Source organism: Camelina sativa, chromosome 16, assembly GCF_000633955.1.
Source record: "Camelina sativa cultivar DH55 chromosome 16, Cs, whole genome shotgun sequence".
In the NCBI taxonomy this organism is placed as follows: Eukaryota; Viridiplantae; Streptophyta; class Magnoliopsida; order Brassicales; family Brassicaceae; genus Camelina; species Camelina sativa.
This window is the reverse complement of record NC_025700.1, coordinates 9,856,548-9,876,992: the sequence shown is the minus strand read 5'-3', so window position 1 is coordinate 9,876,992 and position 20,445 is coordinate 9,856,548. Positions and strand designations below refer to the sequence as shown.

The window sequence follows — 20,445 nt, the reverse complement described above, 5'->3', positions numbered from 1 at the left end:
TACTAATGGACAATGTCTAATATAATAATTCATCTAAAATATAACAAAATGTATCTTAAAATGTAGATAAATATAATTATAATTTATTGTATAAAAATAAATAGAGAATTTTTTGATAATAACTAAATAAAGTGAAAACAAAAAAAATGAGAAAAAAGAGAGAGCCACACACAAAAAAATCTCTTTAGCAGTTAGTTTGCTGATTTTTTCTAGGGCAAATTGGTCACAAAATTTGTGAACAATGGGAAAGAAGTCTTGAAAAGTACACCAATACCAAAAAGTGGATCAAAATGAAAGATGTTTATGCAAAAGTAGGTGTATATACAAATAACCCTACATTATTTAGCTAGGTAAGACAAAAAAAAAAGGAGGATAGTGTATTCATGGAACTGAAAAAAAAAAAAAAGTGATTTCATGGGTTTGAGAATAAAAAAAAAAGGTGAATCGATGAACTTAAAAGCCCGAATGACTTAACCAAACTTAAATTGAAGCCCAAACAAAGCTAAGTTCAGTATCATTAACTTTTCACTCTTCATCTTGTGCAAACCAACTGGCTTAGCCTAAACCCTAGTAGCCAGCCACAGAGAAGGAGAAGACGCTTCACCGTTTTGCCTTTTACGATTGTTCTGACCTACCAAACCTGGCTCCGTTCAATCTCCGTGGAAAGAAATGGCTTCTCCGTCGGAGTCTCTTCTCGCCATCTCTGGTTCTGTCTCAACAAGCTCCACTTTAATTAGACTCCGGATCTTCCGCCATGATATCCCGGAGATTCTTCAGAATTCCGGTAAACATTCAATATGGGTTTAATAGTTCCGACTGTTCCGTTTAAGATTATTTTTCTTTGTTTAACAGCTTGAGGCTAATTTTTGACTTTGATTGTGAACTTAAGTTAATAAATCCTAGTTAGTTCAAGTGTAAAGATCGAATCATTGAACTGGTTTGTTCTTCGAAATAGTCTAGGCAGATGGACCATTGCAGGAGATTGTAAATTTCATATTTTGTGATTCCTGCACATGGCATACCGATTGGTGTAAACATACTGTGATAGATTTTCCTCTTCGCTGGGAATTTTAGTGTGTACAGCATTCTAATTTCAGGTTACTTAAATGAATTATTTGCAGATATGACGTCTGAGATTGCACCCGTTCTGGTTGACATAATATTTCAAACATTGGCTATATATGATGACCGCAGCTCACGGAAAGCTGTGGATGATTTGATTGTTAAGGGCCTCGGAAATGTTACTTTCATGAAAACTTTTGCGGCCATGCTTGTACAAGTTATGGACAAACAGTTGAAATGTTGTTTTGATTCCGTCAGTTACAGACTACTGACTTGGTCATGTCTTCTTCTGGAAAATAGTCAGTTCGCTACAGTTTCTAAGAATGCATTTGCTAGAGTCGCATCAACACAGGCTTCCATACTTCGTACTATTATGGAGAGCTCTTTCCGCATGCAGAGGGCTTGTAAAAGATTTATGTTTCATTTGTTCTCTCAGGTCTGGCTGGCTTCACGATGTACTTTTTTTTTTTATGAAATATTCAATTGTATGAACTATATCGATTTAGAATTCGGTTGTTCTTTTGTAGTCACAAGCTATCTACAATTTATATATGGATGAAGTTAAAGGTTCCCGGATTCCATGTAAGGATGCCCCTGAGTTATTAGGACTACTACTAGAGTTCTCTTGTTCGTCTCCTGCTCTATTTGAACAGTCTAAGGTATAATTTAATTCACTGCACTCATTATTCTCTGCTTCTTAAACAAAACTAGATTTGCAAATGTTTTCCTTTCCTTACTCAATTCTATTATTTCTTTTTTTAAATCATCAATCTGTTTGTTTCTCGTCTGCAGGCCATATTTATTGATATCTATGTTAAAGATGTCCTGAATGCCAGAGAAAAGCAGAAACAAAATCTTAGTAAATGCTTCCAACCTCTTCTTCAACGGTTGTCGCATGAGGAATTTCAAACTGTCATCCTTCCAGCAGCTGTTAAAATGTTGAAGCGCAATCCAGAAATTGTCTTGGAATCTGTTGGCTTTCTATTAGCTAATGTTAACATTGATTTAAGTAAGTATGCCCTGGAAGTGCTACCAGTTATATTACCACAAGCTCGACATGTGGATGAAGACAGGCGTCTTGGAGCTTTGTCAATGGTTAGGTGCTTAAGTGAAAAATCAAGTAATCCTGATACTATAGAAGCAATGTTTGCTTCAGTTAAAGCCATAATTGGAGGTTGGTCTTTATGCCTTTTTGATCACTTTTTTTAATTACATCACTCTTACAGGTTATTTAATTAATAATACCTCATTTAGATATATATGAGTCTGATACGTCTCTGTTTATAGACAGCAAATAGGCTGGGTTGTGGTTGAGTTATTTTCCTGATTGATATTATATGATTTACTGTGGACTTTTGTCTTAAGGTTCTGAAGGAAGACTTCAATCTCCACATCAAAGAATTGGAATGCTGAATGCAGTGCAAGAACTTGCAAGTGCTCCTGAAGGAAAGTATATTGGTTGTTTGTCGACGACAGTATGCAGCTTTCTCATAGCCTGCTACAAGGATGAAGGTAAAGTATTAGTTGTTGTTCATATCCCGTTGTGTGCACCAAAAGTTAACAATACAGTTGGAGAATGTCCTCATTTCCGTAATTTCCACATTTGTTTTTTCCCTACTTCAATTATCATCCTTGGCAGTTATCTTTCAACTCTTTACCTTATGTCGTCTGCTTACTGATTACTTTTTTTTTTTGATCTTATAGGAAATGAAGACGTAAAACTTTCAATCTTGTCTGCCGTTGCTTCCTGGGCATCACGATCTTCTGATGCTATCCAACCAAACTTAGTTTCTTTTATTGCTACCGGCCTCAAGGAGAAAGAAACTCTAAGGAGGGGGCATCTCCGCTGTCTACGAATCATATGCAGAAATCCTGATACTATATCCCAGGTGTCCTTGCAAACAACTTTTCTGGTTTATATTATATAAACCCTCTCATTAACTAAATATGCTACCGAATTTATCCTACAGATATCAGCCTTGCTATCCCCTTTAATTCAACTTGTAAAGACAGGATTTACAAAGGCAGTACAACGTCTAGATGGGATATATGCTCTACTGACCGTTTCCAAAATTGCTGCCTGTGACATCAAAGCAGGTTCAAACCAACAACTTACGAGTCACACTCCTCTTATGCAGTATAACCATAAGGTCCTGCATTACTTTCTCCTTAATGTTGTGTTTCTTCTTTGTGAACTCAGAGGATACTGTGGTGAAGGAGAAATTATGGACTTTGATATCTCTAAATGAGCCTTCACTTGTGCAAATTAGTTTGGTAATATTTTCTACAGGTTTTGTTTGGTACTTATTCTATGATCTGCTCTTGCTATGGCAGGGTACTTACTTTTTACTTTGCTGCCATTTTCTTCGTTTTCTCTCTTATCTTTGCATGTCACAATTGAAAGGCCTCAAAACTTTCGAGTGAAGATTGTGTAGTATGTGTTGAGCTTCTTGAGGTGCTCCTCGTGGAACATTCCTCCAGGTAATACTCCTGTCTAATGTGTGAGATTCATTGCTTGAACAGTTTCTGGAAGTTTGACTATCTACCTGAATTCAGGGTTTTGGAAGCATTTTCACTGAAATCACTATCAAAGGTAGTTAGTGAGTTCATGTTTTCTGACCCGTTTCTACCTGTTCTGGACTTATGTTTCATCTCTTTTCTATGCAGTTGCTTCTATTTCTACTTTGCCATCCAAGCTGGAATGTTCGTAAAACAGCTTACAGTTCTGTTACAAAGATCTTTCTCGCAAGTTCACAGCTAGCCACTACTCTTTTAGACGAGTTCTCGGACTTTCTTTCCATAACTGGGGACCAAATCGTTTCTCCTAGAACCAGGTACTGATGATAAGCTCTTTTTGTACCTTAAATTCTTTCATGTTCTGTGTTTGGTGCGCTATGATTTATCTCCTATTATTTCTCTGATCTTGGCTTTTTATTCGGTTCGATTAATTTAACGTTTTGAAAGGTTTGGACCTCGATGTCAATAGCAACTTGTTCCTTCTAGGCACTAACTTGACACCTCTGTAGTGACGCAGAAAATCCTGTGGATCATCAAGCTCCTTTCGTTCCTTCTGTAGAGGTGTTAGTGAAGGCTTTGATTGTCATATCATCGGCAGCAGTTACTGGACCTCCAAGCTCATGGATTGTTCGTAGCATATTTTGCTCGCATCATCCAAGCATAGTTGGGACTGCAAAAAGAGACGCTGTCTGGAAGGTAATCTTGACATTGGTCTCTTTACATGGTTAATTCTACGTATACATCTCTTATTTGCATTTTGAACATTGATTTTCACTTTCTGTTACACTCAGAGATTGCAAAAGTGTCTCAAAACTTGTGGTTTTGATGTTGCTACTTTTTTGTCGACCAATGGAAGAAGTGTTTGCAAGGTAATCTCACGAACAATGACACCTATGTCACCAAAACCTGTGATTTTTTTTTTTCTTTTTTCTTGGCATCACTAATTAACTGTTGATTTGAATGATTGTTTCAGAGTCTACTTGGACCGATGGGTTTAATGAGTTCTAAAATTCCCGAGCAGGAAGCGGCAGTATCTTCCTTGTCCACATTAATGTCTCTGGCGCCAGAGGATACATTTACAGTGTTTAAGATGGTATATTTATTTTAAGAAACTTTGTTACTAATTAAAGAGGTTGTCCCGTTTAATTTTCCTGATGTCTTATGTTTTATTTTTCTAGCATCTGCAAGAACTTCCAGATCGACTCTCTCATGATATGCTCTCAGTGACCGACATCAATGTAGATCTCCTCACTTTTACTGAGCTCTAACATTTCACTGTAACGTTTCATACATGGGTAGTTGTTACTCTTATTTTCTCATGTTGTTATTCCAGATATTCCATACACCTGAGGGGATGCTTTTAAGTGAGCAAGGTATATATGTTGCTGAGACGATTGGTGCCAAGTACACAAGGCAGGAGCCGGTACTTAAAATGGGTTTATTCTATTTTTATATGTTTTATACTTGATACATGATTCCCCCTTTTAGCATTAGGGATCTAATAACATATCCTTCTTGGTGGCTCATGTAGAGTTCTAATCATTCTCTAAAGAAAGGATTGGCTAGTAGAGAAGCTGCAAATTCAGGCAGAAGGGACACTTCAAAGTTGACCAAGAAAGCTGGTATAAATCTACCTCTATAGTTTTGATTATTATGCCCCTGCATATATATTTTCTTCAGCCAATTAATAATTTCAGACAAAGGAAAAACTGCAAAGGAAGAAGCACGGGAACTGATGCTCAAAGAGGAGGCCTCAACACGGGAAAATGTTCACAGGATACAAAAAAGTCTTTCGTTGGTACTCCATGCTCTTGGGGAGATGGGTCTTGCTAATCCTGTGTTTTGTCACAGCCAGTTACCTTTTTTGGTATGTAAAAAGCTTTCTCACTCAGTTCCGTAACAGTTTTACTTATCTATATGCTATAGAGTGAATGAATATATTTCAGCAACAATTGTTAACCTCTTACACTCACCATATCTCTTTACCAGGCTACCTTTTTGGATCCATTGCTGCGATCACCTATCGTAAGTGCTACAGCCTTTGAAAACTTGGTGAAGCTAGCAAGGTGTACAGTTCAGCCACTGTGTAATTGGGCTCTAGAAATTTCAACTGCTCTGCGGTTGATCGCGATTGATGAAGTTGATACTTCATCTGATTTTCGTCCATCAGTTGACAAGGCTGGGAAAACAGATGAGGGCCTTTTTGAGAGGATTATAAACGGGTTATCCATATCTTGTAAATCCGGACCACTTCCCGTAGATACCTTCACATTCATTTTCCCGGTGTGTTTCTTACCATTATTGTTTACATTATTCTAACTTGGTAGTTACTTTCACTAGAACGAGCTGTGCTTTTGTCTTGCCAGATACTGGAGCGAATTTTACTGTCATCAAAGCGGACAAAACTTCATGATGATGTGCTTCATATTCTGTGCATGCATCTAGATCCGATGCTGCCACTTCCAAGACTCCGGATGATATCAGTTTGGTGGCTTGAACCCTGTCTATTTATACACTACATCCATTGAGTTTTAGTGTCTATTACATGTGCTCATTTCTTTCCATTTTTTTGTTTGTGAGAGCTGATATTACAAACCAGCTTCGGTTTCTTAAATATAACATCTAAACTATTATTTTCAGGTTCTTTATCATCTGCTAGGTGTTGTTCCCGCATATCAAGCATCAGTTGGACCTGCACTTAATGAATTGTGTCTTGGATTGCAAGCAGATGATGTCGCAAATGTATTTCTTTTAACTACGTGATGTGAGCAAAATTTTCATTTCTAGTGAGTTATATTTCATTTTTTTTTTGTTTACAGGCACTTTATGGAGTATATTCAAAAGATGTTCATGTCAGAATGGCCTGCTTAAACGCAGTAAAGTGCATTCCAGCTGTTTCCAAATGCTCCCTTCCTCAAAATGTTGATATAGCGACAAACATTTGGATAGCTTTACATGACCCTGAAAAGGTTAACCTTCGTAATTTGTTGTGATATCTAGTTATATTGTCTTTTTGTTGTACATAACTGCTGGTTATATAACTGTTTGCCATGTCCTAACTGTTAAATTGATGTACTTGACTGGGGCTAGCAAAGTTGTTGTCCTCTTATTTGTTTTGTTATTCCTCCATCTGATGCTCCGTGATCTTAATGGTTGCAGTCAGTAGCTGAAGCAGCAGATGATATATGGTCCCGTTATGGATATGATTTGGGGATTGATTATTCAGGAATCTTTAAAGCACTTTCTCATACAAATCTCAATGTCCGATTAGCTGCAGCAGAAGCATTGGCTGATGCTCTTCATGAAAGCCCGGCATCAATCCAGGTCACTGCATTTCCTTAATTATTACTTTTTTTTTTTGGTGGCAAGAAGTATGGTTTTTAAAGATTAATTGGTTTTTCAGCTATCTCTTTCAACTTTATTTTCTCTGTACATCCGTGATGCTACGTCTGGTGAGGATGTCTTTGATGCTGGTTGGATAGGAAGGCAAGGAATAGCCTTAGCACTGCAATCTGCTGCCGATGTATTGACAACAAAGGACCTTCCTGCTGTTATGACATTTTTAATATCCCGTGCGCTGGTATGTCTTCTCCTCTTGTCAGATGAATGTTTGTCAAATGAAAGAAATCTCCCCTTTCTTAGCCATGTTGGTGTTGCTAAGGATTTGGGTTTCAGTCATTTTACCTAGAAACCCACATTTTATGTTGTTTTCGGAAACTATAGCTTGAAGCTTTTGAAACTGAGTGGTTTTTTCCCAAGTGCAGGCTGATCCCAACACAGATGTTCGTGGAAGGATGATCAATGCTGGTATCATGATTATTGATAAGCATGGCAAAGAAAACGTTTCATTGTTGTTCCCCATCTTTGAGAATTATTTAAATAAAGAGGTTTGTTCTACTAGCAACTGAAAACCTGCTCGATACATTGTGTGTTTCATGATTATTACGAATTGCTTTGAAGCTTTATCATATCTATTATCTTGCAGGCATCGGATGAAAAGGAATATGACCTGGTTCGTGAGGGTGTTGTTATATTCACTGGAGCACTGGCAAAGCACCTAGCAAAAGTGATAACTCTATCATTTGTTAAATCTCGTCACAGTGCACATGATTTCCTGCTCTATCTTATATATCAACAATGATGGCAGGATGATCCAAAAGTCCACACTGTTGTGGAAAAGCTGTTGGAGGTGTTGAATACACCATCAGAATGTGTGCAACGTGCAGTCTCAACATGCCTTTCTCCACTTGTGCTATCAAAGCAGGTATGTTTCCTACAAATTTTGAGATCTTACCTAAACATTTTTTGCTATACATAATGGCTTTGGCATGGGTAGTATTTCATTCTGTTTTCGTTAATCTCTGATGCTTTGTTAGGAGGATGCCCCTGCCCTTTTTTCAAGGCTCTTGGATAAGCTAATGAAGAGTGATAAATATGGTGAGCGGAGAGGGGCAGCTTTTGGTCTTGCGGGAGTAATTATGGGCTTTGGAATTTCCAGCTTGAAGAAATATGGTCTTATAGTCACTTTGCAAGAGGCACTTATTGACAGGTATTCTTATGCATTATTTTAACTGTATATTTATATGGTATTTAAAGTTTATGGTATCGGTGTTTTAGGAGTGCATGTTCGCTTGTGATGCCATTCAAGCTTGTGTTTTGGTATTTTAATTTATATTTTTCTGAGGTTATGTAGCTGTTCACTGGTACTGAGGGACCAAACATATTCTGCATAGATTCCGTCCATTTTGATTCATTAGCTCTTCTGTTTATTCTCTTTAGCAATACATTGTTGACATAATCGATTTATATTCAAATAGAAAGGCTGCCTTGCAAGTCATATTCCATTGAAGTGGGCTAATTAGTTACTGGTTGTTTCTTATGTCATTGATGCTTTGTCCTTTTGCATAACATCTATAATATGTAGAAGTTCACTATTAACCTTACCTCACTTCTGCTGTGTTGTTTGTGTTTTTGCTGCAGAAATTCTGCGAAACGGCGTGAAGGAGCACTTCTTGCATTTGAATGTCTTTGCGAGAAGCTTGGAAAATTATTTGAACCGTAAGAGAACTTTCTAATGATAAATATGCCAAAAGCAAATGTTGCAACTTGGTAATATACATTCTTTTGGTTTAGGTATGTGATAAAGATGTTACCCTTACTTCTGGTGTTGTTCTCTGACCAAGTTGGAGCAGTTCGTGAAGCAGCAGAATGTGCTGCTCGAGCTATGATGTCTCAACTCTCTGCATATGGTGTGAAACTTGTCCTTCCTTCTCTGCTCAAGGTGATTATTTATTAAATTCTTAAGATTTTTAAGCTCAGTGTTCCATAACTATGGTTTTGTGCATTACCATGTGCCCTCCTCATGATCATCTTTTTTATTTGGTTAACGATGCAATGCTATCTTCTTTTTCATTGTTGTAATTCTTTGCGCTTGACAGGAAAGTCGGAAAATTTACTGATGCTTTTAAAATTGTTTTTTCTATCACCCCTTATTCTGCTAGTTGTACCCTGTATGAGTTCTGCACCTTAGAAATAAGGTTCAGTTACTAACTTGGTATACCAGGTTGCATATATTTTTCGGTCTTACATGACAGGTACTTTTCTGTTGATTTCATTCTTTCTGACAGGGCCTTGAAGATAAAGCATGGAGAACAAAGCAGAGCAGTGTACAGCTTCTCGGTGCTATGGCGTTTTGTGCTCCTCAGCAACTTTCTCAATGCCTTCCTAGGGTTGTTCCAAAACTCACAGAGGTGTGTAATGCATGTAAATTCAGCTGCTTCTTAACCTTAATCCTAGGAAAGATTGCCTCCCTTGAAAATAATTGATATTATCTGATGTGATGAGTTAAATTTATACAGGTTTTGACGGATACACATCCAAAAGTCCAGTCAGCTGGGCAGTTAGCACTTCAGCAGGTTAGACTGATATAACAGAAAAGATACCATATTTTATGGACTTTACTGACTAGATTTCCGTCTCACGATTATATTTAGGTTGGAAGTGTCATAAAGAACCCAGAGATATCCTCTCTTGTCCCTACTCTTCTGTTGGCCTTAACAGATCCCAATGAGTACACACGACATTCTCTTGACATCCTTCTCCAAGTAAGGATTCTGTTTGAATTGGCCCGTGATTTTTTGTACATCTGTTTTCCGTTTTTTTCTTTTTTAATAATCTTTCTTCTCTGATTACAGACAACATTCGTTAATTCTGTTGATGCCCCGTCGCTTGCACTATTGGTACCAATAGTGCATAGAGGATTGAGGGAAAGAAGTTCTGAAACAAAAAAGAAAGCTTCTCAGATTGTCGGCAATATGTGTTCTTTGGTGACAGAACCAAAGGATATGATTCCTTACATAGGATTGCTCCTTCCTGAGGTTAAAAAGGTAATTTCCTGTTCTTACCAAGATAATGAGTTATCTCTCTCTTGCATAAGATGTATATTAATTAAACACTGGAGCTGTCAGGTTCTTGTGGATCCAATTCCCGAGGTACGTTCTGTGGCAGCAAGGGCTGTTGGGTCACTTATTAGAGGAATGGGAGAGGATAATTTCCCAGATCTTGTTCCATGGCTGTTTGAAACTCTAAAATCTGATGCAAGCAATGTTGAAAGGTCTGGAGCTGCTCAGGGATTAAGTGAGGTATGTAGAATAAGATGTGTTTTGTGTGGCATTGTTTCTTTTAGTCAAAACACCTGGTTTGATGTTGTGGAAATTCACTAAATTATTTGTTAGCTTTAACACAATGAGCTTAATTTTGTTATGTTCACAGTTTTCAATACATCATTGCAGAAGTATCAGGGTTTTACTATTTAGTATTAAGTTGATTGATTCTCTTAATATAAATATAACTTAGTGAAACGTCTCTGTTGATATGCTTCTTGTTACTTCTTGTAATTCAAACAAGTACATTTAAAAATGATATGGAGTATGACAAGTTGCAAAATCATCTTTCTCAGCTTCTCAATAACAATTGTTTCCAAATATTCTAGATGCATCTGTTAACACATTTTCTCCTTATGATTCAGGTTTTAGCAGCTCTTGGGACAGATTACTTTGAGAATCTACTTCCTGATCTCATTCGTCATTGTTCTCATCAAAAAGCATCAGTCCGAGATGGATACCTTACGCTTTTTAAGGTGAACTGTCGCTTCGTAGATGTTCCTCAAATGTCAGTTTATAAAAAAGTTCTAAAAGCTTTTGTTTGCTATTCGCAGTTCTTACCAAGATCCTTGGGTACTCAATTCCAGAAGTACTTGCAGCTTGTTTTACCGGCCATTCTGGATGGTGAACCCATAATTTTTTTGGCAGACTTTTAACTTCTAATATAGCTGTTGACTTATTGCCTAAAATGATGGTGCTATATAATAATGTTTTAGGTCTTGCCGATGAGAATGAATCTGTTCGTGATGCAGCCCTTGGGGCTGGCCATGTACTGGTGGAGCACCATGCAACAACGTATAAATTTACACTAAATCTACTGCTCTCTGACTTTTTTCATTGCATGTCTAAATAGATTATTTAATATATTGGCTACCATAATACGTAGATTTATTAAATTTTTAACCCATTTAATTAGTTATTTGAATGGTTCTCCTATGTGCCACTATTTTTCCTTGAATCTGTGGTAGATTAAAGTGAGAAAATCTGTTTCAGTAGATTGTTGAAATCTAATAGAAGCGTCTTTTATTATTAAAGATTCTCAGGTCTTGATAGTAGCATGATTGGTTTTACAGGTCGCTGCCTCTTCTTCTTCCAGCTGTGGAGGATGGTATTTTCAATGATAATTGGCGTATCCGTCAAAGTTCTGTCGAACTACTTGGGGATCTATTGTTCAAGGTTAACATCATCGTTTGTGTTGTGTTTTCTTGTTGTTTATCCTTCTTCTCGAAACCTGTAGCCTAGTATATACTTGGTAACCAATCTGTTCATCCTCCCAGCCTAGTATAGATGTACAGTGCTTGGTATTTAGTGTGTATTAGTAAATGTACAGGTTAGAATATGGAAGAATGTACTATCAGTTTCAGCACTTATAGGTCTAGGACTTGCCCTAATTGTTGATATTTGTATCTTTTGTACTAGGTTGCTGGTACATCGGGTAAAGCTCTGCTGGAGGGTGGAAGTGATGATGAAGGTGCAAGTACTGAAGCGCAGGGTCGTGCAATTATTGATATTTTAGGGATGGACAAGCGTAATGAAGTTCTTGCTGCGTTATATATGGTCCGGACTGATGTTAGTTTGTCTGTTCGTCAGGTAATGTTGTGAATGCTTTATCTACGAGTTTTGTTTGATTTTACTGAAATTCTTAGTTCAAAATAAAATTTCTGCTTTTTCCAGGCGGCACTACATGTATGGAAAACCATTGTAGCTAATACACCAAAGACTTTGAAGGAAATAATGCCAATTTTGATGAGTACCTTAATTTCTTCTTTGGCATCACCATCCTCTGAGAGGCGCCAGGTTTGGATCCTATTTTTCTTATGTTTCTTTCCTTATAACCTGCAGTTGTATGAGTCTACCATACTGTGTAGGTAGCAGGAAGATCACTTGGAGAGTTGGTTAGGAAGCTTGGTGAAAGGGTGCTTCCTCTTATCATTCCGATTTTATCTAAAGGACTGAAAGATCCAGATGTTGACAAAAGACAAGTAAAAGCTTCAATCTCTTTAAAACAAATTTACAGCATTGAACATATTTTTTTTGTTTTCATCCGGAACTATTTTGGTATAAAGTTATTGTTGCGCTCATGCTAACCATGCGATCGTTTCTGTGTTCTAGATATTTTGACATGTATCACTGCATGCTTTGTGTTCCATTAAGTTTGTGTCCTGCTGCATTGCTTATGTCCATATGTGATGCGTAAATGTTTTCATATCGATCAGCTGATGCTAAGCATAGGATAGTTTGCTTAAATCTGATTTGCAGACCTCAGGCACATGTCTATCGTTTACTTGATTTTATATAATTATGATTTACAGGGTGTATGCATTGGCCTGAATGAAGTGATGGCCAGTGCTGGGAGGAGTCAGTTGCTGAGTTTCATGGATCAGCTCATTCCCACAATTCGGACGGCACTTTGTGATAGGTTTGATTTATTCTTCATGCATCAGCTTCTAATTTCGCATATTTTTATGTTAATGAAAAAATTAACATTTCTTAACTTCTACAACGTTCGTCTACAGTGCTCTTGAGGTTCGTGAATCTGCTGGACTAGCATTCAGCACTCTGTATAAGGTACCTGTGCTGACCTGTGTTTCTTATCAGATTGTTCTAGTTCACTCTATATTAATCATTCGTCTACTTTTGTAATGTAGAGCGCTGGATTGCAAGCAATGGATGAGATTATCCCAACTCTTCTGGAAGCGTTAGAGGATGATGAGATGTCTACTACTGCACTGGATGGCCTTAAACAAATTATAAGGTATTCTTCTACTGTTTACTCAGGCTATTCTTCCTCTACTCAGTTCCAATTACTGAATTAACTTTTGGAATTGCAGTGTTAGGACATCAGCTGTTCTTCCACACATCTTGCCCAAGCTTGTCCACCTTCCTCTCTCGTATGTGTTCCTTTTGTCTATATTTATAGATAGATATGCATCATCAAGTATGATGAATTACTTTCTGGCTGTCTCAAACATTTTAAAATGCCGTGTCTAGTGCCTTAAATGCTCATGCTTTGGGAGCTTTAGCTGAGGTTGCTGGTGCTGGTTTTAACACTCATCTTGGGACCATACTTCCTGCTTTGCTCTCTGCAATGGGAGATGAAAACAAGGTAAAAAATTATGATTGTCTTTCTTCACCCTTAAATTTTATGAAAGCTTGTTATCTATAATTAAGATTCCCTTTCTTTTATGCAGGAAGTCCATTCATTGGCTCAAGAGGCTGCAGAGAGAGTGGTGCTGGTGATAGATGAAGAAGGAGTTGAGACTCTATTATCAGAACTTCTCAAAGGAGTGTCTGATATTCAGGTTCGCTTGTAACCTCATTAAATTAGTATGTATATTTTTGGCTTGTAAGTAATTTAGGCTTCTTATTTTTTTTTGTTTTCAGGCTTCAATTAGAAGAAGTTCTGCCTATCTGATTGGTTACTTCTTCAAGAGTAGCAAGCTTTACTTGATTGATGAAGCTCCAAACATGATATCCACCCTGATTGTTATGCTCAGTGATTCTGATTCAACAACTGTTGCGGTAGGGTAGTTGACCAGAAAGAAAAGAGTTAAAGTTAGCATCTCTAGTCTAACTTATTCTCTTTTATACAGGTTTCCTGGGAAGCTTTGGCTAGGGTTGTTGGTTCAGTTCCAAAGGAGGTACTTCCTTCATATATAAAACTTGTACGTGATGCTGTATCTACCGCTAGGGACAAAGAGCGCAGGAAGCGGAAGGTGAATGTCACTATATAAGAGATCAATGAGGGATCATATTATGTATTGTAGACTAATATCTGTAAAATATACGGTGCTACTTGAATTGCAGGGAGGATATGTTGTTATTCCTGGTCTATGCCTCCCTAAATCCCTTAAGCCATTACTTCCAGTATTTCTACAGGTATGACTTATACCTTGATTTTCTGGGTGGCTTGAGCTTATCGCACATTTAACATTTTTCTTGCACAAAATATTCCCCTAGATTGCATGCTCGTACAGGAGCAATCAAGCAGTTTTGTACTTTGTACTTAGATTTACCTTGTATTATTTTGGTGTTATGATTTCAGGGTTTAATTAGTGGATCCGCCGAGTTAAGAGAGCAAGCTGCACTTGGTCTTGGTGAGCTTATTGAAGTTACTAGTGAGCAAGCATTGAAGGAGTTCGTCATACCTATAACAGGGTATGCAGTCTTCATTCCTTGTGTCGATACTTGTGCTACAAAGTATTTTTCACTTTGCTTGGGTCATATAGTTTTTATCTGGATAAAAATTGATGTTCTATTTTGTTAGGCATAGAAGTGATTGTGCATGGTGTTAGAAGAACTTTGACTGAAAGAGACAAATTTTATTAGGTATCATTTGTCTATTGTGTTAAGATACATTTTCTTGTTGTTTCAGGCCTCTTATTCGAATCATAGGAGATCGGTTTCCGTGGCAGGTCAAAAGCGCTATTTTGGCTACATTAATCATCCTTATACAAAGGGGTGGGATGGCGCTTAAGCCATTTCTCCCTCAACTTCAAACAACATTTGTCAAGTGTTTGCAAGATTCTTCAAGGTTAGTCCTTGTCTCAACTTGAATGCAAGTGAAGTTTTTGAATGTCTAATGACAGGCAAAAACTACATCTTATGGTAGACGATTTGGATTTAAGCACATATAATAGTTATGCTCCATTTGACAACACCTTGTTCTTGTGTACATCGATTTAACACCTTTACAACTGCAGGACCATTCGTTCTAGTGCTGCCCTTGCCCTGGGAAAGCTTAGTGCATTAAGCACGAGGATTGACCCATTAGTTGGTGACTTGATGACAAGTTTCCAGGTACTTCTTTAAGCAACTAATGCAGATTATCTTAATGTGTCCATGTAGGTCTTAATTGTTTATGAAGAATTTGTTATATTTTATCAGGCCGCAGATTCTGGGGTACGGGAGGCTATCCTCTTTGCTATGAGAGGTGTAATTAAGCATGCTGGGAAGAGCATTGGGCCAGCTGTCAGATTACTCATTTTTGATCTCCTAAAGGATTTATTGCACCATGACGATGACCAAGTTCGAATTTCTGCCACAAGCATGCTGGGTGTTTTATCACAGGTAGGGTCTCTTCTATAGGGAACTTTTTCTTTTTAGCCCTATGATTCACACCACTTACTCGATACTACGTAAGACACTTCTCATGTGATCTATTAAGCATACCTTCATTTTAGTGTATTTTTATAGAAGCATAATTAGGGTATGTTGGGTATGTTTAACTATTGAGGATTATAATGCTTTGTTGAAGCCTGAGCTTCTTAATTTCCTATTTTTGCAGTACTTGGAAGCTGCACAACTCAGTGTTCTGCTTCAGGAAGTCAGAGATTTATCTGCTTCACAAAATTGGTGTGCTACGCATGGCTCAGTTCTCTGTATTTCATCTTTGCTGAAGCACAATCCTTCAACCATTATGACATCGTCACTCTTTTCCTCTATGTTAAATTCTCTTAAGAGCTCTTTGAAGGATGAGAAGGTACCTTTGTGAGAAAAAAATGTTGCCCTCTTATTTTGAATAATCTTGGTTTTCTGACACCTTCTTTTGAATAGTTTCCATTACGCGAAAGCTCGACAAAGGCTCTGGGAAGGCTTTTGCTACATCAACTTGCAATAGATCCTTCCAACACAAAAGTGGTTATCGATGTCCTTTCATCGATTGTCTCAGCTTTGCATGATGATTCTAGTGAGGTTCGAAGAAGAGCTCTCTCTTCACTGAAAGCTTTTGCAAAAGTAAGTTCTACAAGAGTAATATCGAAGTGGATATAATTGCTAGTGATACGTGCAGTGGTAATGGAAGACATTATTTTACAGGATAACCCATCAGCAACCATTGCAAATGTAAGTGTTATTGGGCCTCCACTTGCTGAATGTTTGAAGGATGGGAACACACCAGTGAGACTTGCTGCAGAAAGATGTGCTTTGCATGTGTTCCAATTAACAAAGGGTATTGAATCTGCAAAACTTCTCTCAGTTTTTTTATGCCAACAGTATGTTGGCAAATTGGTGCATTGCATCTGTCTCTCTTTGTAGTTGTATTCTGGAAACTGTAACAGGGATATGTTTTACTAATGTCTTTGATCGGTCTCTCCAGGCGCAGAAAATGTTCAAGCAGCTCAAAAATATATAACAGGATTGGATGCCCGACGGTTATCCAAGTTTCCTGAACAAAGGTACTTAATCTTCTTCGCATATGAAACTCTTATGATGACCAAAACTTTCTTGTTATGGGTAAATTTAGTTTCCTTGGACTTGCACTAAATACAATTAGTTACATTTGCAGCGACGACAGCGAAAGTGATGATGATAATGCAATTGGGTAGGAAGGAAACTGTCTTCTCCATATCGCTGTTGAATCCATTTTGTAGAAGAGGCTCATTTCGGCAGAAGCGTTTATCCCTTGAGTTGCGGATGATACAGTATCATTTTTCTTTCGCATGAGAATGTAGATGCACAGAAGTTGATATTACTATATATAGATATACCTGATCTTGTATAAGATCCTTGTGTTCTTGGTTGGGAAGCATAGTTTATCTCATTTTCTTTATTTGATACGGCTACAACATTTTTGTTATATTGTTACGTAACAAAGGGGTTTTGTTTTATGCATATTTTAGGGACCATATTTTAGTTGTTGCTTACTCTCTCTATATTAAAACCATAGAGCCGTGCCTAGGACTATATGGACTGGATGCAGTTTTTTAGAAAGATCTTAATTCAAATACAATTTTTTTTGATAGTAATAACCACCATAATCCAAAGAAAAAGAAGAGTAAAACAAAAATTACTGAATTGGATAGGTTAAAAAGAAAAGAATTCCTATCCCCAGGATTTTATTTTTTGGCGGGCATCATTTCAGTCGGAAGTCAAAATACTATGGAATGAGGTCAAAGTTTGTTAGGTATATCTAGCCTTCGCCACTTTTGGAGGATAGGCTTTCTTCTCCACGCTGTCAGGTTGATGGTTCGTGGAAAGGCTCGGATCATTTTCATGGATTGGGTTGGTGGTACTATAATGGTGACTATTCGACACTCTTCCTGGGAGCAAGAAGTTTTCGACGCGGACCTACCCTCTTACATGCGCAGCTAAAAGCTCTGATCTGGGCTATAGAGGCTCTGTTGGCGGCTGGGGTTGACTATCAAGCCTTTGAGACGGATTGTGCAGAGTTGATTGCGATGGTGCAGACACCCGATGATTGGCCCGCCTTCTCGAATATGCTGGAAGATTTCTCATTGCTTAGGTCCTCCTTCCCTTCCTTCACCTTGACCAGGATTCCCCGTGAGTCCAATGTTAGGGCAGATTGTCTCGCCAGTTCTTCAAAATCGTTAATTTCTGAAACTTCTTTTGTAAACTTTTTTTGTTATCCTCCGGTTTGGATTACCAATTTTGGAGTTCTGTTTTAATTTATTTAATGTTTGGTTGAAAAAAAAAAAATCTTAAAAAGACTTAAAATATATTAAAAATAATATAATGTGGACTGAAATTCTTTGTGTCACATGATAATTGACAAAATGGAAACGAAAACAGAACTAAACGGAGAGATGTGATGTTTGTAACGGACTGCTCATATTTACTGAAGATAGTGTTTTTTTCAGTCGAATGGTCTGCCTACTCAACATAGTTAGAAGAGATTCAGAACAATAAAATAAACTTTCTTAGTTTTTACGTTAGGTTAATATTAAAGCAGATAATTTAATACGTAAAGTATAGGCGGAACTGTTTTTGAATTTATTTGTAAACATGTACTTTCGTTTTGGTTGTTTTAAGCTAATCAATTTAAGCTGTTGAAAACAAGCCAAGCATCTAATCTAATATTTCTTTTTAAAATAATCCAAACCAGAATAATTTTAAAACGAAGAAAACATTTCTTAAACCCCAACAGGAAGAAGAGGACTAAGTAGGACCTCTACCTTTTGTCAGTTTGTGATGGAATTTTTCTATCTAAATACACCAAAGAGACTCCCACCACAAATTACTGTCTCAAACACAACACATAGCACAAACAATTACATCCTCTCTCTCACTTCCTCTCCACCATGGACACCGCAAACACCACATGCTCCTCCATGGATCTCGCTGCTCTCCTATCCTCTTCTTCTAACTCAACTTCGTCCCTCGCTGCAGCAGCCTTTCTATGCTCCCAAATTTCCAATATCTCCAACAAACTCTCCGACACAACTTATGCCGTCGACAACACGTATCTCCTCTTCTCCGCCTACCTCGTCTTTGCTATGCAGCTCGGTTTCGCCATGCTTTGTGCTGGCTCAGTCCGAGCCAAGAACACTATGAACATCATGCTTACTAATGTCCTTGACGCGGCCGCCGGAGCCATCTCTTACTACCTCTTCGGATTCGCATTTGCCTTTGGTACACCTTCCAACGGCTTTATTGGCCGCCATCATAGCTTTTTTGCCTTAAGCTCTTACCCTGAACACTCCGGCTCCGACTTTAGCTTTTTCCTTTACCAATGGGCATTTGCCATAGCCGCAGCGGGAATCACCAGTGGTTCCATTGCCGAGCGAACACAATTCGTTGCTTACCTTATCTACTCTACTTTCTTGACCGGTTTTGTTTACCCAACTGTCTCGCACTGGTTCTGGTCGACTGATGGTTGGGCTAGCGCATCCCGGTCGGACAACAATCTCTTGTTTGGCTCAGGTGCTATAGATTTCGCAGGTTCAGGGGTTGTTCACATGGTAGGGGGAATTGCCGGTCTATGGGGTGCGTTAGTTGAAGGACCACGAATAGGTCGATTTGACCGGTCAGGCCGGTCAGTGGCTTTACGCGGTCACAGTGCATCTCTTGTCGTTCTTGGTACCTTCTTGTTGTGGTTTGGATGGTACGGGTTTAACCCTGGTTCCTTTTTAACCATACTAAAAGGCTACGACAAGTCTCGGCCATATTATGGTCAGTGGAGCGCTGTCGGTCGTACTGCGGTCACCACAACGCTTTCTGGCTGTACAGCTGCGTTGACCACTCTATTCAGTAGACGACTCTTAGTAGGCCATTGGAATGTCATTGACGTATGCAATGGACTTCTAGGCGGATTCGTAGCTATAACCTCTGGATGCGCCGTGGTGGAGCCATGGGCTGCTATAGTATGTGGCTTCGTAGCATCATGGGTTTTGATCGGATTTAACTTGCTTGCTAAGAAATTCAAATACGATGACCCACTTGAGGCCGCTCAACTCCACGGGGGATGCGGAGCATGGGGATTGGTTTTCACCGGGCTTTTTGCTACGAAAAGATACGTCAACGAGGTGTACATCGGTGATAGGCCTTACGGACTGTTGATGGGCGGGGGAGGAAAACTGCTTGCCGCACAGATCGTTCAAATCATTGTGATCGTTGGGTGGGTGACAGTAACGATGGGACCCTTGTTTTATGGGTTACATAAGATAAACCTTTTGAGGATATCAGCAGAGGATGAAATGGCTGGAATGGACATGACACGTCATGGAGGATTTGCGTACGCATACAATGACGAGGACGACGTATCGACTAAACCTTGGGGCCATCTGGCTGGAAAAGTGGAGCCTACTAGCCGGAGCTCGACTCCTACACCGACCTTGACTGTTTGAACGGAGAATCGAGTGGTCCCGAGCGAGTGAGTTAATAATATGTGGTGAAGACAAAATTATTCTCTCTTATAACAATAACAAGATCCCTCTCTTTTCCTGTGAAGTTAATGTTTCAAAATTAAACCTTAGAAATAAAATCTATATTTTGAACCAAACAAAAAAAGAGAGAATAAAATCCGTATTTAACTGCTCGTGAGATTTTTTAAATGTTTCTTGTAAGATAGCATGTGGGGATTGGGAACGTTAAAATGTTAAATTATCAGCTAAACTTAATCAGAATTGTGTTGGATGTGGCATCTACGATTTTCCATGGCCATCTTAGGGTTTCCGAGAAAAAAAAAAACAGAAATAGGAAAAAGACACGAGACGCGAGAGTGAGGTTAATTTTCTTATACCTAACCAACTTTTGTTAAACCTAACCAAATCCAACGCATATTATAATTTGATAAAAAAAATTGAAACTCATAAAAAATAGAGAATTGTAAAAATATTATTTTACCAAATACTTTTTTTTGGGTAATTGACAAAAATAACACACATTTAAGTTTTTGTTCTAAAACTAGCACACACATTAAAATATTCCAAATTTAACACAAATTTGTATATCATTAAAAATAAAA

General features: G+C 38.2%; 2 protein-coding genes across 3 annotated transcripts; both read left to right on the top strand.

Moving 5' to 3' along the window:
* Window positions 496-16,880, top strand: LOC104750251 (eIF-2-alpha kinase activator GCN1-like). Of its 2 annotated transcripts, none has more exons than XM_010472023.2 (60): window positions 496-784; window positions 1,122-1,498; window positions 1,590-1,721; window positions 1,855-2,236; window positions 2,428-2,574; window positions 2,767-2,951; window positions 3,033-3,159; window positions 3,263-3,336; window positions 3,467-3,543; window positions 3,619-3,655; window positions 3,730-3,896; window positions 4,089-4,275; window positions 4,371-4,448; window positions 4,553-4,672; window positions 4,758-4,817; window positions 4,913-5,002; window positions 5,111-5,201; window positions 5,283-5,446; window positions 5,569-5,862; window positions 5,946-6,062; window positions 6,220-6,321; window positions 6,399-6,548; window positions 6,739-6,903; window positions 6,983-7,159; window positions 7,344-7,466; window positions 7,565-7,645; window positions 7,727-7,843; window positions 7,956-8,128; window positions 8,560-8,637; window positions 8,713-8,860; window positions 9,207-9,329; window positions 9,438-9,494; window positions 9,573-9,683; window positions 9,774-9,965; window positions 10,047-10,220; window positions 10,607-10,717; window positions 10,796-10,865; window positions 10,958-11,036; window positions 11,315-11,417; window positions 11,661-11,831; window positions 11,916-12,038; window positions 12,110-12,223; window positions 12,554-12,660; window positions 12,758-12,809; window positions 12,890-12,996; window positions 13,073-13,132; window positions 13,233-13,347; window positions 13,433-13,543; window positions 13,626-13,763; window positions 13,835-13,957; window positions 14,049-14,120; window positions 14,287-14,399; window positions 14,617-14,775; window positions 14,945-15,041; window positions 15,129-15,311; window positions 15,529-15,723; window positions 15,798-15,977; window positions 16,059-16,191; window positions 16,339-16,417; window positions 16,528-16,880. In XM_010472023.2, exons 1-60 carry the CDS (start codon window positions 670-672, stop codon window positions 16,565-16,567), a joined length of 7,827 nt encoding a protein of 2,608 aa, XP_010470325.1. In that variant the 5' UTR covers window positions 496-669; the 3' UTR covers window positions 16,568-16,880. The 2 variants fall into 2 exon arrangements, with proteins under 2 accessions (XP_010470325.1, XP_010470324.1); XM_010472022.2 differs by having other exon boundaries at window positions 497-784; window positions 5,277-5,446.
* On the top strand, window positions 18,159-19,928 carry LOC104750250 (ammonium transporter 1 member 2-like). The gene has a single exon (XM_010472021.2). It carries the CDS (start codon window positions 18,281-18,283, stop codon window positions 19,823-19,825), a length of 1,545 nt encoding a protein of 514 aa, XP_010470323.1. The 5' UTR covers window positions 18,159-18,280; the 3' UTR covers window positions 19,826-19,928.

Excerpts from the sequence above, each read along its gene's own strand:
- LOC104750251 (XM_010472022.2), top strand. The coding sequence starts at position 670 with ATGGCTTCTCCGTCGGAGTCTCTTCTCGCCATCTCTGGTTCTGTCTCA. Across the intron at positions 12,661-12,757 it reads CGGACGGCACTTTGTGATAG|TGCTCTTGAGGTTCGTGAAT; the intron begins GTTTGATTTATT and ends GTTCGTCTACAG. Across the intron at positions 16,418-16,527 it reads TCCAAGTTTCCTGAACAAAG|CGACGACAGCGAAAGTGATG; the intron begins GTACTTAATCTT and ends TTACATTTGCAG.
- LOC104750250 (XM_010472021.2), top strand. The coding sequence starts at position 18,281 with ATGGACACCGCAAACACCACATGCTCCTCCATGGATCTCGCTGCTCTC.